At 50.1% G+C, this 21,475-nt stretch overlaps 1 protein-coding gene across 2 annotated transcripts in view; it reads right to left on the reverse strand.

The window, feature by feature from the left end:
* The window catches only part of asic2 (acid-sensing (proton-gated) ion channel 2), a 60,856-nt gene that overhangs the window by 33,475 nt on the left and 5,906 nt on the right, over positions 1-21,475 (reverse strand). Inside the window, exon 1 of one of the 2 annotated variants that reach the window (XM_057014851.1) lies at positions 655-2,419. The exons of the other annotated variant lie outside the window; for it this stretch is intronic. Coding sequence (XP_056870831.1) covers positions 655-1,347 — 693 coding nt within the window. The 5' untranslated portion in view covers positions 1,348-2,419. Of the gene's footprint in view, positions 1-654; positions 2,420-21,475 lie in introns of those variants that run through there. 2 annotated transcript variants of the gene reach the window in all.

Genomic DNA, 21,475 nt, shown 5'->3' on the forward strand with positions numbered 1-21,475 from the left:
TACAGAGGCTGTTTTGGGAGAGGCGCATTAGCATAAGAGCGCTTACGATCAGTGTGATGTATCGGTTTGGGAGAGGGACGTTTTTATGAGGTTAAACTCTGCTTACAGCTGTGTGCGACCCTCCATCCTGCCTCCGTTTCACCTCGGTGAAGAATTAGCTTTATTGCTCTATAGGATAATATAACGTTGCTCTTTCTAGCCCTTTGTCTTGATATCCTCACGTCACCCTCAGCCACCTGTTGACTGGTGGCCACGAAGCTGAGGAGCAACAGGAAGACGGGTTCTAGGTGCCTCCTGGAAGATGACTGGGCACAACCATCCACCCTCACTAGCGTCTCTGGGCTAACAGTGACATGTTTATAGCCAAGATTCAGCTTCAAAGGCCATTCTCCATCTTTTTCTCCCGTTAGTGCTTCTGATATGGATAATGTTTGCACATTCATTCGGTGGGGATCTGATAATGGCCCTTCGGAGGCTGCTAATCGTTTTGCACGACGATCAAAACGGATTTGACAGTCAGCCAGAACGGCGCGTAAAACAACTGCTATTGTGTGGTTAAAAGGAGCCAAGTCAGAGGTGGAGCTCCACTAAATGACGGCGAGATGGGGCAATATGTGGTGTCAGCAGGGGCCGTGGGCAGAAGGTCAGACTTACGGAGGAGAAGTTGTGGGCGCCGCAGGGTTCCCCTCTGTACTTGCACGAGAGAAGCATGTCGTCCAGCTGGTGGCTCAGTCTGTCCATAAACTCCAAGTTGGTTCCCTCAAAGTTCCTGGGCGGCAGAAAGAGCTTGAAATCGGACAGCTTCTTGAACCAGGTCTGCCGGTCCTCCTGGAGCAGGTCCAGAACGATGGGCCTGACCGTGCGGTTGGCCAGCAGCAGGCCCAGCCAGTGGCCGGCGAAGTACAGGTCGCTCTTGGTGAGCTTGTAGAGGCGGATGGGGTTGTTGTTGCAGATGGTGACTGCCGGGAAGGCCAGTTCCTTGGCCCACTCCGTGTGGACCCGCGTGTATGTGGGGAAGGAGAGCCAGTGGAGGAGGCGGTTGGAGGACCAGGACAAAAGCAGCCCCAGGGAGGTGCAGAGGGCCAGCAGCCAGAAGGCCCTGCGGCCCACGGAGCCACCTGGGAGGCAAACATACCTCAGGCCGTGCAGACGTGTCCTCGACAGCAGAGTGGACGTGACCCGAGCTAGAGACGGCTTCGTGGGACATGTCTTGCGACTTTTCCTGATCATGGCCGGGGACCCCCTGCGGAGACAGCGTCCCTCCAGGGCCATCGCTGCCCACAGTGCTCCTACAGCTGTGGGAAGGGCTTCATCTCCGAGCCAGGCCTCCGAGGCTGGGGCCCACATGTAGCTCCAGGACAAATCCACTACTCAGGTCCACACATGAACGGTCCGTCCCGAGCTCCGGAATACCGAGGACCTGCGGAGCCCCGGAGGCACGCGCGCGGAGCCGCGGCCTTGAGGAAGTGTTTGCGCTCTGAAAGGGTCCGTGCACTCAGCAGCAGCTACTTGTTGGTCGCCGCCGCTGCTGCCGGCTCGGAGCGCTGCAGCCGCCGAGCTCAGCGAGGGCGGAATAAATATATCAGCTGGGCAAATGTGCTCCGAGCAAGGTGGCTTCTACATGAGTGAGTCCGGCATCCATCGCAGTGAGTGTGACAGTGAACACGAGAGGATGAGACGGAGAGAGCCAAGGAAGAGGACGGGGGAGGGGCGGGGACGGGACGGGAGGGGAGGGACGGAATACAAAACACCGGCGGCCGAGGAGAGGACGGGAGAGGAGACGAACGGAGGGAAAAGGTGATTAAGATGATGGTGGTGGAGGAGGGGCAGAGCGGCGGCTGTTGATCCGGTCCTCCTCTGAGGTCCGTTGGGCTCCCAGGGCTCCGGCGGAGGCAGGAACCACTTGAGTGTCACTACTGAAGCTGCGTGTCAGTGCAGAGAAAAGTGCCCTTTGCTCGTCTGCCCCACTTTGCTGCCTCACTTCTGATGCCTTGACTCAGCTGTGATGTCACTGGTCCTCGCTTCACTTTAACCACGCGACGGCAGCGGGCGCACGCACACATGCACGTACACACACACGCACTGATCCTGCAGACTAGTGCTGGTCAATAAAGCCTCCTGTGATCATCTCCTTCATCTCTGATCTCGACATTCCTCCGGCGTCGCTCCTTCTAAAAATACTCTCCCAAAATCAAATTCATCAACTTGCCCTCACGCTCCTCCTCCTCCTCCTCGTCTTCCTCCTCCTCCTCCTCCTCCTCGACCTCTTCTCGGATCCCTTTGCTTCGTCCTCTTCTCTTCCACTTTGCGCACGTGCTCCCTCACTCCCCCTCCTCCGTCCGGGAAGTCTTTTTCTCGCTCCGTGTCCTGGCCTGCTCCATCCGGCTGGCTCCGTCTCCCTGTTCTGAATGACTTCTCTCCCCTCTCTGATCTCTCCCTCTTCCCTCCCCCCTCCCCTCTCTCTCCGGTATTCAGGCAGCTCGCTCTCCCGCTGCACCGCTCCTCCTCCTCCTCCTCCTCCCCCCCCTCCCGCGCCGCAGCTCCGTCCACGCATCCCGAGCCAGCGCCGTCTCCCTCCGCGCTACCTTCCTTCTCGACGTCTTGTCTGTCCGCCGCTGCTCCAGAAAAATCCCGTTGAACCGAGCGCTTCCTGTTCTAAGCGCCTGTTTGAAGTTGCACAGATGAACAGAGGCGCTCCTCTTTCTTTACCTCCCTCAACGTTTGAAAGGAAACAACGATCTGCCCTTTTGAAGTTCCGCAAAGGCTTTTAATTCTCCTTTAATTAAAAGTTCTCCGAAAGTATCTCGCAAGTTTAAGCAGAGTGTTGAAGCTGAAGCGGCTCTTTGGGCGAGAACTTGGGGAAGACGGAAGCTGATCGCTGCGCGTGTGGAATTGAGCAGCCCCTAGTGGTGGCGACGCAGATTGCGGACTCCCTTCCTGGATAATATGAACACGCTGATGTAACATTATGTTTCTGTCCAACAGAGACGAATTAAAGAGGCTTGGGCGCTGCCAGTAAACACTCTGACAATCGAATCTTCACGCTCACTCGAGGCTCTAACGCCGTCTCTCTCCGTGCTTCCATCTCAGAGGAGCGCGCACGTGCTGCGGAACAGACCTCCAGTTCTAGTTTGCTCAGCGGCTCTGATGCTCCGCATCCTGAACTAACATGATTACCATCGCGGCGTTGACACCAATACGCCAAATGAATCGAGCGCGCGGGGTTGACGTCGCTCGACCGCTTCGCTTGATTTAGTCTTTCAGGATCGGCGAACACGTGTGAAACGTTTGGCAAAACACTTCACGCTGGTTCATATGAGGGCATGAGGGTTTTTGTCTGACGTGAAAGGTAGAAAATGAGATGAGAGTGTGGAGACGAGCGCTCTCCTCCAGGTTGGGTCATTAGCTCGGAGCATTAAGGGGGGGGGGGGTTCTCGGCTGCGCGGCGTCTGGAAATAACAACTCAGATGTTCAACATGGCAATTTGCAATTCTGAAACACGGGAAATCGCTAATTAATTGGGAATAACGCCGGCCCAGCCTTCCGCCGCCATCACGCCGCGCCCTGTCTGGCCGCCGGCGCTCTCACTAACAACGCAGCTCCGCTTTGATGCCGGAGACCCTCGCGGATCAAAGGACGGCTGCGGTAAACCGGTCGTGTAAATATGACCACGCAGTAATGAGGCCGGTGCCGTTTGAGTGCAGAACACAGGCGGTCGGATCGGATCAGGCAGGGAGCGCTCTCGTCTCTACGGTCCCGGTTCTGCCTGTCAAAGAGCTTCACAAGTGCTGACGCAGCAGAGTCGGGGGACCCAACAACCCCTGCGTAGCCTCTCGTTACACTAAAAGACTGAAGGTGTCGCCGTCACTCATTCAATCATCGTTACGTCTGACAGCCATTGTCACGCTTCATGGAACCGTCCACAAATGGACTTGGACCCGCTGGAGTAGTTTTTGTTCTCTTTGGGCCGCTCTCGCTAGCACTGGTGTTAGCGTTAGCAGACTATCTGCGTCCAAAGGCATCATTTCTGGACTATACTCATCAGCCTAATGTGGATCAGTTGCCTGGTGTCAACGCTGTACCGGAGCAACGGGAGATGATCAGTTCTGGTTGAAGAGTTCTGTCGTGCACGACAGCAGCAGCGCGAGAATTAGCACCATGTCAGTTCATTATTTAGCGCTACGAGTCAAGCGCTGTAAAACATCCGAAAGTAAAACGTCTTTACGACTGAATGAGCGCTCGGCTCATCCAAATGCAACCTTGTTTGATTTGAGAACGCCGGGAAACAGCTGCTTTGGATCAGAACACATCTGGCCCACATTTATCCAACAGAAGGCTTTAAAGAGTGCATAAAGCTAATTTGCCTAAAAAGTTGACGTTTTTGCGGGCGTGTATGAGTGGCGGTCATCACTGATGTGGAACAGTACGTACGCATCCAAAGACAATTACAACATTAGCTCAGGTTAAGCTAATAATGGCGTGAGCTCGACGGTTGCACACGCACGTCCATTTTCCCTTTTCAGCCGTTCTCTCACAGGAAATGGAAAAGAACGTCCATTAGAAGTGTCTGTACGGAGATCTAAAGTCTGCCAGATAATATGCAAACGGGCTAAATGACGGAGTTTGTGCAGAAATCAATATCCTGTCAGCTTTTATCTGTGCATCGGACTCAGATGGCGACCTGCTAAACACACGTCTGTGCGAAGGATTTCTGCCCAAGGCCGGTTCGGGGGACGCCACCGTGGCTTCTTCAGTGGGTTAAAATGAATTGGAAACAGGTTGGATGCTCTAAAAGATTAAAGGTCATCAGAGTCCACAGCTATCAGCGGTACAGGGGGCGGGCACAGCCAGGCTAACACGTGCTAATAACGTACCGTCCTTTAGAATATGTTGCTTTGGCCTCCTGTGAGGGTCTGTTAAAGGAGTTTGATGTGGACGCTGCGAGTCAATTAAATGTCACAATTAATGTTGGTTTCAGTCACTCATTTGATTATTTTGTCATGAATTCACTGATGTTCCTTCAGCGTTTTAATCACTTTACCCCTCCGTCAGAGGTTTATAATGATATAATATAATATAATGAGCCTCATTTCCTTTCTTTGTCGTTGTTTTTGAACTAAAATGAGTGCGAACGTGTGAAATAGGACAGGTGTGAAGGTGACATTTGCACTGAGCTGCCATCAAACCCGGCGCCTCCATGACTCAGAACCCGTTTGCATTGCCAGAAGTTCCATTTTGTGCCAAAGAGAAAGGCAGCTGCCACAGGTTACCGTGGTAACCGGGGCTCCAACAAGCATTGTTGTGCGCGTGATGGACGGGAAACTTTCCGTATGTTTCACCGTATCGTTACGGAGGATCAAAGATAATTACGTCCAGAAACAAACGCGTGCAGGACGACCGTCTCAATAATGAAGGACAGGAGGAGAGTTCAGATCATGGCTAATGACGCTATTAGTGCGCCGCCGCGGCACAATCAATCTGGGGGGTGATGAGCGTGCACGGGGAGGGGGGGGAGACACCCTTCAGGACTGTGGTCACAGCAGCCTCTGCTGGAACCGCGTCCTATGGTGTTCTACAGAAACGGAACCGGGACCGGAGTGGGGCCAGGGGCCAGACCAGGAGCCAGACCAGGGGCCAGACCAGGGGCCAGACCAGGAGCCAGACCAGGGGCCGTCCCAACACACACTCAGGGAAATTCAGCTTTCTGGCCTCCTGCAGAAGCCAGGTGGGAGAGCAGCCTGGCTAAACTCTGATGGGCCCCCAGGGGTCCGCGGACGGCTCCTAAGCGGCTCCACTGATCGAAGTCTCTTTTACACCAGCAACAGAGGACAAGGCAGTAACCATAGTAACAAGGAGACAACCACAGAGAACATTTGGAACTCCATCCTCGGGTAACTGCCCTGGTCCTTCAGCTGGAGCTTGAGCCTCCTGGTCAGGGATGGATGGATTCTCCGTGACTTTACTGGGTCTCAGCTGTTGTTCGGGGCTGTAAATGTCCCAATGATCCCTTCTCACACCTGTTTCCTGAAGTTCCCATGTCGTTGCTGCACCTTGGGAACGGAGCAGACGTGATTCCAGCCTTCAGAGAGGCAGGAGAAGCCGTAAAGCCGGAGCCTCGTCTTCCAGGCATTATTCTTGGAATACCCTCTACGATATCGTGCTATAGGTCTTAAACTGAGCGCTCCGAAGGGAGCGCCGGAATAAACACAAGTGTCAAACGTTCTGGAGTCTGAGGTGAAATGTCAGCTGACGGCATCAAACGGGGAGTTTATTCCATCTCGTAAAACATTGATGCTTCGCTGCTGATGTGCTTTTAATGAGGAGACTGAGATATGGCAGAGCTCCTCCTCCTATCGGACGCTCGGGAAATCTCCGCGTTGTTCTGATGCTTCCGAGTGGGAGCAATCACAGTGGTGATTCACCTGTAGCCTCGCTGCTGCACGCCTGCGCGCCGCCGCCGCTCTGAGTCGCCTTGAAACGAAGCCCAACTTTCAACTTTGGAAAAAGGAAAAATCCTGTGGTGCCACTTTAGTCAACATTTTCCACTTGAACTCAGAGGAGTCGTCATCAAAGCCTGTGCAGCTTTAATCTTCAAAGTAAAATCGGGCCCAGTGTTGTTGACGCTCCCCAGAGGATGTGTTGAAGAATCGCAACAAGAGAAGAAGAATCTTGCAGCTGTCTAATCTGGCCTGGACTTCACTGATAGCCCACATGGTTAAATCTGCTCCATCCTAACGAAGGCCGGATCCTTCTGAGAGGAGGATGAAAGAGCCTCACTGGGAGGCCGGAATCCAGCGGCTTTCCCAAGGAAGTGTTGACCCTCCTGGGAATCCACTTCTAGGAGGGAGGAGATGTGAAGCCGAGTAAACGCTGGGGTGAATTAAAGATGAGCTGGAGTTGTTCTGCTCTGAAATGAGTGAAAGATGTTTTCAATCATGTCATTAGAAGATCAGAACATCACAGCCTCTGATCTTCTGAGGCTCTCCGCCTGAAAAGAGACGTCTGGCTGCTGACTTCTGGACATGGAGCAAACATCTCGCTCATCTCTTTGGAGTTTGAGATGTTGGCCAGGACACGGGGGGGGGGGCAAATATTCATTCCAGACTCCTCCGATCATTTTAAAGGTCAGAGGTGAGGACGTTAACAACAAGTGTGTGCTGCTCGTTCCAGTGGTCAAAGTCCTGAGATTGTGGTTAGAGCCTAAATAAAGACTGAAGTCAAAGGTCAAAGTGAGGCTCTGAGGGCTCCAACTCCACCTTCTCCTAAACCTCCCCCCTCTAATCGTCATTTCAAGCCCAGAAATGAGGCGTGACGCTCGGAGAGGAGGCAGCCGGTGACAAACAGCTCTGCAGCAGAGGAGGAGCACACGAGGAACCCTTAAAGGAACAGTTCATCCACAAGCACCACGGACGGGCGGACGGGCGGACGGGCGGACGGACGGGCAGACGGGTGGACGGGCGGGCGGGCGGACGGACGGGCGGACGGGCGGACGGACGGGGCTTCGTTGTCTTGGAATCAGAAGCCAGTTCTCTCTGGATTCAGAAGGTTTGCCCAGCTCTCGTCCGGAGAACCGTGCCTGTTGTCGCCCGTGCCAGGTGTTCGTGTCTAAACTGTATATTCAGTTAGCGACGCTAATGAAGGGGCGCCTGCATCTGTCCGACAGGTCGGCGTTTCAGCTGCAGGGTTTAACGGATCCTCGCCTTTGGATTTTTGAGCTGATTAAATTACAGGATGACTCAAATCTAAAAGAGTCTTGTCTGTGGGTGGATCAGCACAAGCTTAAAGTTAATAAGTGTCGCTCAAGGAGGACAAATGTGGGTGTGTTTGTTTACAGCCGAGGGGGGTCCTCACAAACACACCACACACACCACACACCCACACACCACCTAACCAGTCAGCAAACAGGCGAGTCGAGTGGTTCAACCCCCCCAATGTCAGGAATAAACCACCACTGTTAGGAAGGCTGAACATTCAGATATGTTCATCACAAAATCCTTCAAATCTGTGCTGTCTTTGGTTAAAACCTCCAAGAGAAGTTTCACCGATGGACGGAGGAGGGAGAAGACAATCTCCTCTTTGATCTCCGTGGCTACGCCCCCCCCCCCCCTCCGCCCCACCTCCCAGATCACACACAGCTTTTCATCTCCCAGAATGCCGTCTGAAAGGTGCTGTCCTGCTGAGGAGAAGCAGGCGGCGAGCGAACGCAGCACGCCGCAGAGCGATGCCCTGCTCATTAACTCCGCCTTTGTTAGCCTGTGATTCTCATTAGCAACCTTAATTACCATCCAACGGGCTTGAAGGGAGCCGGAGTCTGATGCGGTGACCCATGATGAGGACACATGAAGGGACAGAGAAGCTCCCGGACGGGGGCTTTGTTCTCAAACCGTTCAGATGTAAACACGGCTGAGCTGCATCTGAGCTCCATTTTCCAGGTTCTGACAAGCACGGGAACAAACGTGACCACGTTGGCGTCCTGCAGGCACGACAAACATGATGGGTTGGTTTCCTTTCCTCATAAAACATTTGTAAAGCTTATTGTTGTCTCACACACAGAGAGCCCACGGTGCTCCAGGTCCTCCTCTTATTGCTGCGTTGCATCAATGTCGGGTAGTTTTAGAAAAAAAGACAAAGACTTGTTCATGACTATCACCCTCATCATCATCATCATCATCATCACCACTTCACCTTTTTTATGGGTTTTTTTTACGACTTTTTCAGTTTTCTGTCGATAAATAAGCAAAAATCCTGAGATGTAACATAAAACATGCAACTAATCAGCTTTAGTGTTTCCCTCCAGAGCCACTGGAACCTCTCATCAACATAGGCAAGACACCCGAGGAGGTCACGGGGGTCACGGGGGGTCATGGGGGTCACGGGGGGGCATGGGGGTCACGGGGGGGCATGGGACAGGTCCTAGAAGCCAAATTCAAATAATATCCAGGACTAATGATTATTACTAATCAGAATTTCTTCAGTATTTCAAGACGTACCTGCACAGCCCAGTTGTGCATGACTTCCAACAATTTCTACCAATGTTGCTATGGCAACCATCTATGTTGGGGGGTGCATGTGCAGTGAAAAATGAAACGATACTGAGCAGAAGAGTTGAGAGCAGAACAGTCGGCACCAGGTGAAAACAAGCACACAGATCCCACCAGTCCCACTGGGATTTCCACCACTCCCACTGGGATTTCCACCACTCCCACTGGGATTTCACCAGTCCCACTGGGATTTCCACCACTCCCACTGGGATTTCCACCAGTCCCACTGGGATTTCCACCACTCCCACTGGGATTTCCACCACTCCTACTGGGATTTCCACCAGTCCTACTGGGATTTCCACCACTCCTACTGGGATTTCCACCACTCCCACTGGGATTTCCACCACTCCTACTGGGATTTCCACCACTCCCACTGGGATTTCCACCAGTCCCACTGGGATTTCCAACACTCCCACTGAGATTTCCACCAGTCCCGGTGGGTTGGGATGTGAATGGACACAGAGAACGGAGACAGAGGAAAGAAGACGTAAAGGACGAGTCGCCCACCATCAATTGTTTGAATGAGAGACATCAAGCCGATGGTGTGAGATTAACGGTGAGAGAGGAATGTTGAGCCTCCAGAGCGAGGTGGCCTGCTTTCCCGAGCGCTGGCTGCACAGAATGCCGAATTACTCTCGGCTTTGATCTCATCCTAACAACAATCCAGCCTCTGCCTTCCACTTTCTCTTTTATGAAAAAGGGAAGGAATGGGAGAAGTGGGCTGGTTGGCCCGACGGCGCTTCTGGGAAGATTGAAAAAGGAATAATAATAATAATAAAAGAAAAGCTGCTCTGGGATTCCAGTTTTGCATGTGAAAGGAGTAAAGAGGTGGGGGGGGGGGGGTGGATACGCCTTCCAAACGCGACAGGAAAGGTGAAATGGACCGAATGTTGAAGAGAGACGGCAGCTGCCGCTCTGCAGAACTGCTGCACGTTTAATTAGCAGCTCGTCCGACGCTCCGCATCAGTCAGCAGCAGGTTATTTATGCTCCCGCGTGCCTGACGGGGACGCAGCGCTCCGGACAACAAGATTAACACGATTATTGATTAAAAGCACTGGCGACTGTGGGGAGACGCCAGTGGCTGCACCACACACGTGCTCCTAAAGTCTGCGCCTTGCGTCTTAATTCTGATCGAGTCTTCGGAGCTCGTCTGGAACAGGAAAGCCCTGAAACACAGCTCCTGCTTGGAAAAGGACAGATTTTCCAGCCTTGTCGTTAAACTCTCCTCATCACAGAAATAAACACTGCTGCTGCTCCACACACATAAGAGAGAGAGATGAAGCAAGATGGCGATAAAGGAGAAACCAGGGCTGGAGCTCATTCTGTGGAGCTTTCCTGCTCGTATTGGTGCACGTGCTCTGGTCTAGTCCTGGGAAACAGGAAGCTTCTTCCTGCTGTGGCTAAACACGATATCTGGGAGCGAGAGAGACGCGTACCACTGAGCGTCCGCTCCTCATTAATGCTGGATTACTGCGCGGGGAGCAGCAGAACACTGGTGAGATCAGAGGGAGACGGGCCGGAGGGAGGCACAAGCTCCTCCTCCTCCTGCCGTAAACACCCACCGAACCATCAGGAGGGTTAAATGGGCCGAGGTGGAGACCCGACGGCCTCTGGACTTCCTGGAGTCTCGTGGGTCTAATTTGAGGAACATTTAAAAGTTGGAAGGTCAGAGAGGGGCAGCGTGGCCTCCGCGCGTATCGATCCTCTCTGACATTCACCAGCTGCTTTCGTACTTCAACTTTAGTCCTCGGAGGCCGCGTGTACTTAAAGGTTACGCATTCGGCCTTTTTTTAAATCCACCAATTTTAAAACTGCCGAAAGAGGAGAATAATGGAGCTGTGAAGACCTGCGAGCACGACCCCGTGAGCAGAGGCCAGTCCTGGAGCCGCCTTCCATTAGCCGCATGTTTCCTCTCAAATAATGGCTGAAATGGTGGATGTGGAATCTGTTTCTCCTCCACACACACACACACACACACACACACACCACACACACACACACGGCTCTGTGGCATGTGACAGTGAACAGCAGTAACTCAGGGGTGGAGTATTCGTCCCAAACAGGGGTGGAGTATTGGGGGGGTTGGGGGGGGATGGGGGGGGGGGTCGTACGTGCAGCGTGAGGCACGGCGAAGGGCTGCTAAATAACAGCGAGATGCTCGGGTGGCTCCTTCACCAGATGCCGAGGTCAGCACTCCTGCGTGTCGCCGCTCTCCGTTCTCCATCTTCCAACAAAAGAACCTCAAAATGGAACGTGTAATTAAGTCGTTACCTTAATGCATAAACCTCGGGCAGATGCATTAATTCATTAGTGCTGTCGGACTTTAACCTCCATTAACAGGTTTACTACCCGTTAGGAGCGACTTCCTTCTTCCCCAGAGACGGAAGTGAGGAGAACTCCTGTGTTAAAAGCTCAGCCTCTCGTTACTTTAACGGTTTTAAAACGTCCTCTAAAACGACGCCCTGGTTCCTCTTCAGCTGAAGAAGAGGACGTAGAGCATCAACTAGCAAGAGGAGTCAGAGACCCTTAAAAATCCAGCACAGGTTTTATTTCTTCTGCTTCCTCTTCCCCCAAAAAACCCAAACCGCTTATTTCCGTGTGGAAGCCAGTGGTTCAACATCTGGACCCGGACCCCGGGCGCTGCCGCTGCCTCCCCGCCGCTCCTGTCCCTGGTCCAGGCCAGCGACTGGGTGCAAGGCTGCGTTTAATTTGTCTCCCAGCCAACAACGACTGAATCAGTCCTGCCCTTTTCTCTCTGTGCAAATCAATTCTCCGCTTTACTCTGTAGCCTGAACCCAAATAAACGGGACCGACGCTGCCGACTGTGACCGTGGATCTGCCAATGAGGACAAAACATGTTGTGGATAAGCTGTAGCAGGCCCGTGCGCGCGTGTGCGTCTGCATTTGTTGTGCATTCTTACTCAAACCCAATTAATCATCTCTGCGAAGCGTTCTTTCATGATTGATGGAGTGTCATGGTAACGGAAGGTCGTGGCGCTCCGTCTGATGGCGGCGGCAGAGATTTCAGGGCTGAGCAGCGTTTATCTGCCCCTCGCGTCAAACCCGCTGCGAGACACTAAACTCATATCGGCAGCTCGGGCTCTGCCACGCTCAGGCTGACGAAGATGAAGCAGAGCGGGTGAAACAACACACATATTTATCAACGATGGCTGCCCTCTCAAAGACGCTGCGCCGCTTCACTGACCCGGACGGTACGAGAGAACCAGGCAGTCGGTCGGCTGATTGATCTATAAAGCAACAAGCGAGTTTTTATTTACATGCAGGTTTGTGCTGCTGTTAAAAGGAAAACTACACACACATACTTACATTTCTGTCTTTGTGAGGACCTTCACTGACATAATACTCAGTTCTAACTTCAAGGTTAAAGCCAAGGCTTCCCCATCAAACAGTCCTTTGAAGGTGTGGAGACCAGCACAAATGGCCCCCACTATGCAAACATGTCTCCACATTTGCAAGAAGAAATAGGATTTCGGTACTCCATATGTAGTAAATGTGAGCACACACACACACACACACACACACACACACACACACACACACAGTGATGTACAGCATCGGCAGTGTGATCTGGTCCTTTGGGAGTTTTCTTCCACATTTATTTCTTATTTAGGCCCTTCAGCTCCAGGAAATGTTGACTAAAGTGGATCAATTCCCACAGTTCAATAACAACATATGAATTTTCATCAGAATCCAATTTGATTCTGCCTTAAATCAAGTGTAAAATTGTTTTATAAAACTGTAAATTGTCTCTGGCCCAGCTCTGCTGCCTCTTCTGTAATCACCCACCTCCTTCTGCCCCCCCACTCTGTGTCCTAACTGGGAATTCTGTGACTTTTAAACCCCCACAATGATCTTCACCACTTCCATCTACACCAAATGCTTCTCTGTATGTGTTTAATGTATCAAAATCACACATAAAAGGAAGAGTTGTAATGGCTTGTTTGTTCAGATAAAGTTGTATTTGTGATGCACATTTTATTTTAATTTACCAGGAAAAAAGTATCAGAAAGAATATTTGTGGGAGAATAGTGTTTTATATTTACTTAATACAACTTTGTGCAAACTAATGTGCAATTAAGGGTCTTGAATGGCGTAATTTAGTTTCTGTAATCTGTATTATCTGCCTGTACACACACACACACACACACACACACACACACACACACACACACACGATGGTATCTGCACTGTTAATCGCAGACCAGGGTAAAACATTAAGCAGCCAGTCAAAGCCGACCTGCAATAAAGCGCCACATTCATCCCGCGGCAGCAGCAGTCATACATAGTTAATTTCCGGAACGTTCTGTACAGTTTTCCTTACAGCTCATTTAGTTATTTGGAGCGCTGGGAGCAGGACGGACGAGCCAGGTCCAGGAGGAATATTGCTTTCATAAGTCAGCGTGTTAAATGTACATGGGCCGTTGTCACTGCCACGGAGAACCCTGCTGATGGTGACAGACGAGAGCTAATGACTGCTGAGATAATGGAGCAATTAATATTTCACCATTATAAACACGTCACCGCAATTAAGAGCTTTTGCTCCATCGGCAGCCTTAAATCGTTCGCTGTCACCGCTGGAACTGCAGCTCCGCTGCGGCGTGTAAATAAAGTCGGGGGTTTTGGGCGGTGTTGGACGTGCCCCCATGTGGGTAGAACAGATCGTGACAGAGAGAATCATTGGCTCCGGCAGCAACTCTGGATGGGCCTCGCATCAAGCACTGGATAATTCACTGTCCAGGAGCAGAACATCTGGAGCCATCTGTCACATTCCCCAACGCGACTAAAAGAGAAAGATGATCTAGTCTTGGAAACAATGGAATTGTCTAAGGTTCTAACAGAGGAGACAAGAATACAGAGTCATCCAAAGTCCTAACACAGAGGAAGCAGGAACATGGAGCTGTCCAAGGTTCTGAAACCGAGGACGAGAGAACATGGAGCTGTCCAAAGGTTCTGAAACCGAGAACTAGAGCTGTCCGAGGTTCTGAAACTAAAGAACGGGAGCTGTCCAAGGTTCTGAAAAACGGGGAGAGAGCGAACACGGAGCTGTCCAAGGTTCTGAAACTGAGAACTGGAGCTGTCCAAGGTTCTGAACACATGAAACAACATGGAGCTGTCCGAGGTTGTGCCAGTAAGAAATCTGAAACATGGAAATCGTCAAGGTTGTGCTTCTGAAGACATGCATGGAGATGGACCTGACAAGGGTTCTGACACCGAAACCAGAACATAGAAGTGTCCTGATGTCCTGAGTGATCATAAGGTGTAGAAATGTAAACACACTTTCCAAAGTTCTCATCAGAGAAACTCTGAACTTTGAACCATCCTTGGATCTGAATCTAAAGAAATCAGATGAATGCGGGTCAGCTGCAGCAACAATGTTCTCCAGCATCACGATCACGATGTGACCATGGAAACGTTGCGCCCACCTGCTGATCTTTACGTTCTCTGGACCAGTTCCTGAGCCTTTGATCACTATCTGCTGTTTCTCTGTTATCTCTGTTACACAACCAGCAGGTTTATCAGAGAAGGTTCTGAGGGTTCAGAAGAAGCATTTGTGTTGAAGAACACGCATCCAGCAGAGGAGCTTTACTGGCTGCATCCAGTCAACACAGGCCGAGCAGAACCGGGCCAGGTTCATTTCACACACTGGCGACCAATTCAAGGACAGTCTAGAAAAACATCAGCAGCGGTGCATTAAAGAGCCATTAAAGTTCACGTACGTTGCCAAGAAACACTGTGAAATAACATTTTTAAATTCAGCCAGAGAAATTGTCAACACACTCGCAGGCTGGTGCCTTGAATTCTTCACATTGACGACGAGCTCGACCACGTTCCAAGGTCCTAATTTATAGGTGCTTTCGAGTGGGACATGTTCCTCAAATGTCCAGACGTGGAGCAGGGATGTGAATCCCCAGGTTTGGTACCAGCCTGCTGTGGGCCTTCTCAAATCAGAACTACAGCAGGTTCCTGGTAAGATAACGATGGTACTTCTTTTGGATCATCACAGGTCATTAACAGTCTCATGTCCCCACAGATCGGGGATCAGCTCCCGGAGTGAACTGCAGTGAGACTTGAGGATTAATGTGCTCTAAAAAATGGGTCAATATGAGGCAATTAACTGGAAACGTATGTTTTGTATCCCGGGAATTAGGAAAATGTCGAATAACCCCACGGAATTCGTTCATTTTAATACTTTCCACAAAAAGCACCTGTTTACAGCAGAAAAAGACCGAAAAGGTGCCTGAAATTTGTCAAGAGGGAGATAATAGCACACATTTAGAGTCAAAATGCTAAATGGAAAATCTCTCAGGGGAATCAGACGTGATTAAGATGAAACGGGCATTTAATTAACAAGTGTATAACTGCATGAACAGCGTGTGTATGTGTAAGTGCACGTGTGTGTGCGCGCTTCACTGAGCCGACAAAACAGCAGCAAATCATGAATAAATCACACAAAAGGAGCTGGATGCCGTGTGACTGACATCCGGCCCAGCTCCGGTCTCACCTGAGCGCACGTGTGCACCGCGCAGCAGCGCTGACATCTGGATCACAGACACACACGCGCTACCATGTGTAGGCTAACGTGACGGCTGCTGAACCGACACCAGACGAGCGCCCGGGGGGGGCCGGAGACAAGTAAACACCCCCGCTCGGCCTCATTATGTAGAGCTGTCAGGGAGAAGGCTGCCGCTCGCTAACGCGGACGGGCGGAGGAAGTGTGAGGCGACCGTCTGTCCTGAGCTTCAACCCCCACGAAATATACAACAATGCCGTTTGGCCATTCCCAATTAGAGTCAATCACTCATTAAGCTGGTAATGTCAAACACGTGGTCACGGAAAAATGTGGCATTAGGAGGAAGCGACACTAATGAAGTTTTGAACGGGGAATTAATGAAGGAAGAGAGAGTGGAACTGAATTACCAGTAGCCATGATTTTATGGTTTTCTGTGTCTTGGTTGGGTTTCTGACATCAACAGAGGTCACGGTGAAGGGGAAACCAGGGTAAATGAGAACCGAGGTGCAGTGAAATAAAGGGCAATGTCGTCGGCGTAGAGAAGGAGCCAACGCGGTGCCAACATCGGTCCAAACCGCAGGAAGAGGAAACAAAACAGAGCAATCAAAGTTGATTTCAAGGTTTGTGTTGTGTTGTTTTATGAGAGTCATTTCAAGGGCGCATCAGCGGGAAATCAAGCAATAATCAATCTAAATCTAAAGCTAAAAGAGCTGGAAATGATTGTGAGTCACCTGCGGAGTCTTTACTGGATCCACTTCATCCTTCACGTCTCTTTACCCACAGTGGAGAGTTTCCTCCATCGTTTACGAGCAGAAAAAAAGGGACGCTTCCTGTTGGAAACTAGGTGAACGACCCGACCAACGACCCTGCTAACGACTCTCAGGTGACCGCCCAGATCATTAACATGCCAATGGTCCACAGGAGCTATATATTTTCAAGCTCTCTCCCCAGCCATTCCAGCGATTTCAGAACTGAAGAAGCCTTCTGGATAGAAGGTGAAACGTCTTCAAGAGAAGAAACCCAGTCCAGCTACCATGGATACGATGGCCTGGATGATTGAGAATCTACACAGACTTCCTGTTGGAAGGGAACTTATTTGCTGTCTTGTCTTGTCTGATCTGCAGATGAAGACTCATTATCTTAAAGCTCCTCCATGTGGCCCTTTTCATCCCTCATCCCTTTATGAGCAGGGGGATCTGCTCCTGTGTCTCCTCACCATGTCCCTCCAGCCATGTGAGGCTGAGATTTAATAATTACCATGTCACGGCTAAAGAAGTGAACATTTCAGCTCTCTGCAAATTCTGACAGTTCACGTCTACTTATCTGGGTAATTAATATTTACACTGTCTCCACTTCATTTCTGTAGCAGTTTTATTCAAAGAACCATTTTAATTAATTTTCTTTTAAAACCGCCTCATTTCCTGAAGGTTTAACTCACCTAATCCTGCAGCTGTACCACTTCAGCTACAAATGCCGCGTTTTTAGGGACTCTTTAGTGGCCGGTGCTGAGGCTACCCCCCCATTCAGGTCTGGCTCAACACTCCAGCTGTGTGTAGACAACAGTCGCGCCGAGTGGCTGCATCTTTTCCTAAAGTTCCCTTTTGTTCGTAAAGTCTATCTTTTGACCAAGATTTGTCCCGTTGGGATGCCGGGAATGGCTCTGGTCCTTTCCTCCCCATAGGCCCAATAAGAAGGTATGAAAGAGTAACGCAGGCTGTGACAGATCCACTGGGTCCACATCCACCCGCAGGTCCTCCTGCAGGTTCCCACAGCCGGAAAAACGGGCTGAGCTGGGGAGTTATTTACACAGGCTATAAGATAAATAGGAGGATTACCGGCCTCCTCAGACGTGTCCTCAATGTAAAGCGCCTTGAACCTGAATGGAGAGATTAAACGTCCCGAACGTTGGACTGAGAGAAGATTCGTTTGAAAGCTTGTTTAACCTTCCTGATCGGACGTAGACTGAAACTACACCGGGGGAACCTCGCCGGGTCTGAACTCATTACTCTGAGAGGACAGCGGTCTGGAATGGCCTGATACCACGTGTCAGGCTGCTTATTAACACTAATCCATTGTCAGTCGTGTTTTCCTGACATCGGTTCGCTTGAGGAGCGGCGGATTAACGGCAATTCTGTCCCGTGCTTTTCACTTTAATGGCTACAGGGCCGCAACTAATGTTGCCTTTACTCACGAATCAATGTAATCATCCGCTGAGACGAAAAAAGCCGCTCATCAAGTAATTAAAAAGCTCATTTTCTTCTATGTGATGACATAATTGCCTGCTCTCTGATTGGATGACACCGTTTTAGTTGTTTTATCAGGACTTTCTGGATATGAAATGACACAAAATGGTGCAGGTGCACAGCCTGAGGGTTTGGAGATGGAGACTTGGGATGCATGAATCCTAAATAATGGTTTATCACGTTGGAAAAAAGATTCCTTTGTTTTACTGGCACTTTCCACACAAGGCAATACACCATTGGATACGCTGTGCGATGGGCTCGATGCCACTTTTGAAAGAGATCGCTCAGATTATCCGTTACGAAGACGGGTACGTCGAAATGCAAAAAAACGATTAACATTTTCAAAAATCAGCATTCTGGCATGAAGCCAGTGCACAAATGTCGTGATTCGGTGCGTTATGAGAAGCTAAACCCGCACAATCACCTTTGGGTGAGTTCTATCTTCTGAAGACAGGACAACATGTGTTCGGCTGCCGTTAGCATGCTGCACCACCTCCTTTAGCCCTGCTGAGAGAACTACTTTTCTCCAGACTGAGTAGTAATATGTCAGACTGTACCTGCGCTGCTAGCCTGCTTCAAATGAACAACTAATGGACAGCTTTCCCATCAGCCCCGGCTCTCGGAAGCCTCAGCTCCACAAAGTGTTCAGGACATTTTGAGCTGCAGACATACGAGGGGGGGACCAACAGTTTCCAGCCTTTGGAAATAGCAGACAGTAAAACCTTTTTCCAAGAGCCTTCAAACACAATGAGTCAAGCCTGTGCATGACTGGTCGTCCTCTACTGCTGTTAGAACACTTCTGATCTAAAAGGCTAACAGTCAGTGACACCTCTGCTAATGATCAGTTAATTAGTTTCCACTGTCCCGCGTCCACACGCACAGAATCAGTCTTGGTTTCTGTGCGTCACGACTGCACTCATGCAGACTTTAATGGCTCCATGTCCGTCTGCCGCTTCTGAAAATGTTAATTTATTCAAGAAACACACTCTAATCGACTTGGTGTTTTGATTTAATTTCACTGAATCACCTAATGGGATTTTGTTTTCTTCTGGACTTATTAAACACTGCGCTTCCAACGCCGCCAAAATGACTTTTTCCCTGCGTTTAAAGGACTTTTGTTACGGCTGAAGAATCCCATTAAATATTGATATATATAACTCCATGTCTTTCTCTGTGGCGGTGGGCTGTGATGGAAGCACCTCCAGCTTTGGCCTGAACACGTCACTGTAACGATGATGAGTTCTGAAGCTCTGCTGACACCGTTCACCATCATTAGAGCACAGACTGGAGGCCAGAGCTAATCTGGAGGACAGAATGTTGCTCTTTTCTGCAGTTTGAGTTGAGACCTGAGCTTCTTCTGGGCTAATGATGATGTTCCTTAAGCCAGGTTAGGGTTCGCAGCAGAGTTTGAGCCTTTAATTTTCAAAAGAGGACGAGAGAAAACTCCTGACAGTAACTAGCTTAATTTCCCTTGTTTTCCTGCTCCCATTCCACACATTTCGCCGTCTTTGCCGGAGTGTTTGCGAGTGCCCGAAAATAATAATAACTCTCAAAAGAAAACCCAAAATAACTGCAACCAACAAGAAAAGGTAATAGAGCACGAGTCACAGGAGAGCAGAAAGGCTTGTTTTTACCAAAATAAGAGAATAAGGACGCAAACGCTGTGAGGTGACCTTTGAATTCTACTTCAAACTTTAATTTCAGACCTCTTCCTGTGATGGAAGCAGTTTGTCTGTGGAGTCTGATAAAACTTCCCAAAGAGACAGAACGGCGAGCGTGTGTGTCGCCGCACTGATTGATTCCCTACAGTACTTTTATCACAAACGCCGCTGCTTTGTTTACGCCGCTCCACTTTATCTCCGCCGAACTGCCCACAAATCGCCCCGTTCCCCCACAAACTCGGCCGACGCTTGTGAAGACGGAGCGCGGGCCGATAAGAAGAACCGCTTCCGAATGACACATGGGCAGAAGTAACGTGTGCAAATGTAAATGGTTCGAAGCCTCCCGAGATAAGACAAAGCAAAAAGAGCATTTGAAATGCGAACCTGAGTTCTCCGAAAACAAATATCCCCTTCAACGCTAATGAAACTCCTAAATGACATCGCAGGCTCGGCCCTGCGGAGCCGGACAGATAATCCACAGGCCTCCTTCTGTAATAAACTATTATTACTCAAGATTAAACGAGTCTGCAGCTGTACTAAACGGTCATCGCCATTCCGAAGACGATCAGACAGAGATAGATGTTCCAGGTATTCCTGGACTGGAAAATCTCTGCTACCTTTGCAGCAACACACACACACACACACACACACACACACGCTGGTTTGTCATGTGGCTTAAAATGAATTGAAGGTGAACAAAAAGAGCCGGAGGTGCTGAGGGAGCAGCGGAGTTTAAGCCTTTAATGGTGCCATTGCACTCGGCTCTCTGTTGGGGCACCTCTGTTTGAAACTGTGCGGCTCAAACATTAGATCACATAAAAGAAGAGTGAAACCTTCATTAAAGGCCAGAGCTGGGCTGATATTTAGCAGCAGCTCAGCATTAGTCAGCCAAATTGTCCAGAGCTGTAGCTAAAAACAGGAGACCCGGTGTTCTGTCGCACATGTTAAATCACTCTGACAACACATGTATCATCCATGATTTGGGAGCTGTTGCCACGCTGCTGCTGTCAGCAGGTTAGCCTGTTACACAACTAACCAGCCTTGTTACACAACTGGAACAAGTTGGACCCAACAACCTTCTGTTGTCTGAAGAGCGGCACAGTTAAGACCTCACTGTCGCCGGTGAAAAACACTTCTGAGAGACAAAATCCTGGAAAAAACCACTGTAATATATGAGTATACATCATAACAGCAAGATGGTGCTTCGGGTTAATGACAGAGAGCTCGCAGGAACGAGCATTTCAATGTGATGAGAGGTGCTTGATGTGCTGCAGGAGCTGGCAGAAGCACGTAATGGAGAAGGTGCATTTGGGATGAAGTGTTCCACATCAGCCACAGCAGATCACACAAAGGAAGTCACGTAATAACAGACATTATTACATTTAGCTGCTCTGCTCTGAAAAAGGTGTCTTAAAAGCTTCAAGTCATGGCGAAATTGGCCTGAATGGCAAAGAATCACCAGGAGTGAAAAACGCTGGCGAACAAATAACACTTATTAGGACTTTCTCGGGATGGCGGAGAATTATTGCTCTTCGCAGCCGCTGTGTTAGGAAATAGCAACATAACGACGCCGATGTGCTGAGAAAAACAGCCTGTGCTGTTATACACTCACAACCACTTTATCTGGGCCACCAATCCACTCGAGTTCAGCTGCCACCTTTGGATGGTCGGGTCAGAATTTGGTGTAAACATGAATGAATGGATCCATCTGCCTTGTATCAGTGGTTCAGGCCGGTGGTGTAACGATGAGGAGGATACTTTCTTGGCCCACTTAGTAGCAGATGAGCATCATTTAAAGGCTGCAGTCCTCCTGAGTATTGATGCTGACGCGTCCATCCCTTCAGAACACCGGTGGACCATCTTCTGATGGTTAATGCAACATGTCACAGAGCTCAGATCAATGAGTTCACTGTACTCCAGCGGCCTCCATGGTGGGACGCAGACTCACACCATGAATGTGCAGCTAAAGCTCTGCAGCAACGAGCTGATTTCAACAG

This window comes from Takifugu flavidus, chromosome 18, assembly GCF_003711565.1.
Source record: "Takifugu flavidus isolate HTHZ2018 chromosome 18, ASM371156v2, whole genome shotgun sequence".
NCBI lineage: Eukaryota > Metazoa > Chordata > Actinopteri > Tetraodontiformes > Tetraodontidae > Takifugu > Takifugu flavidus.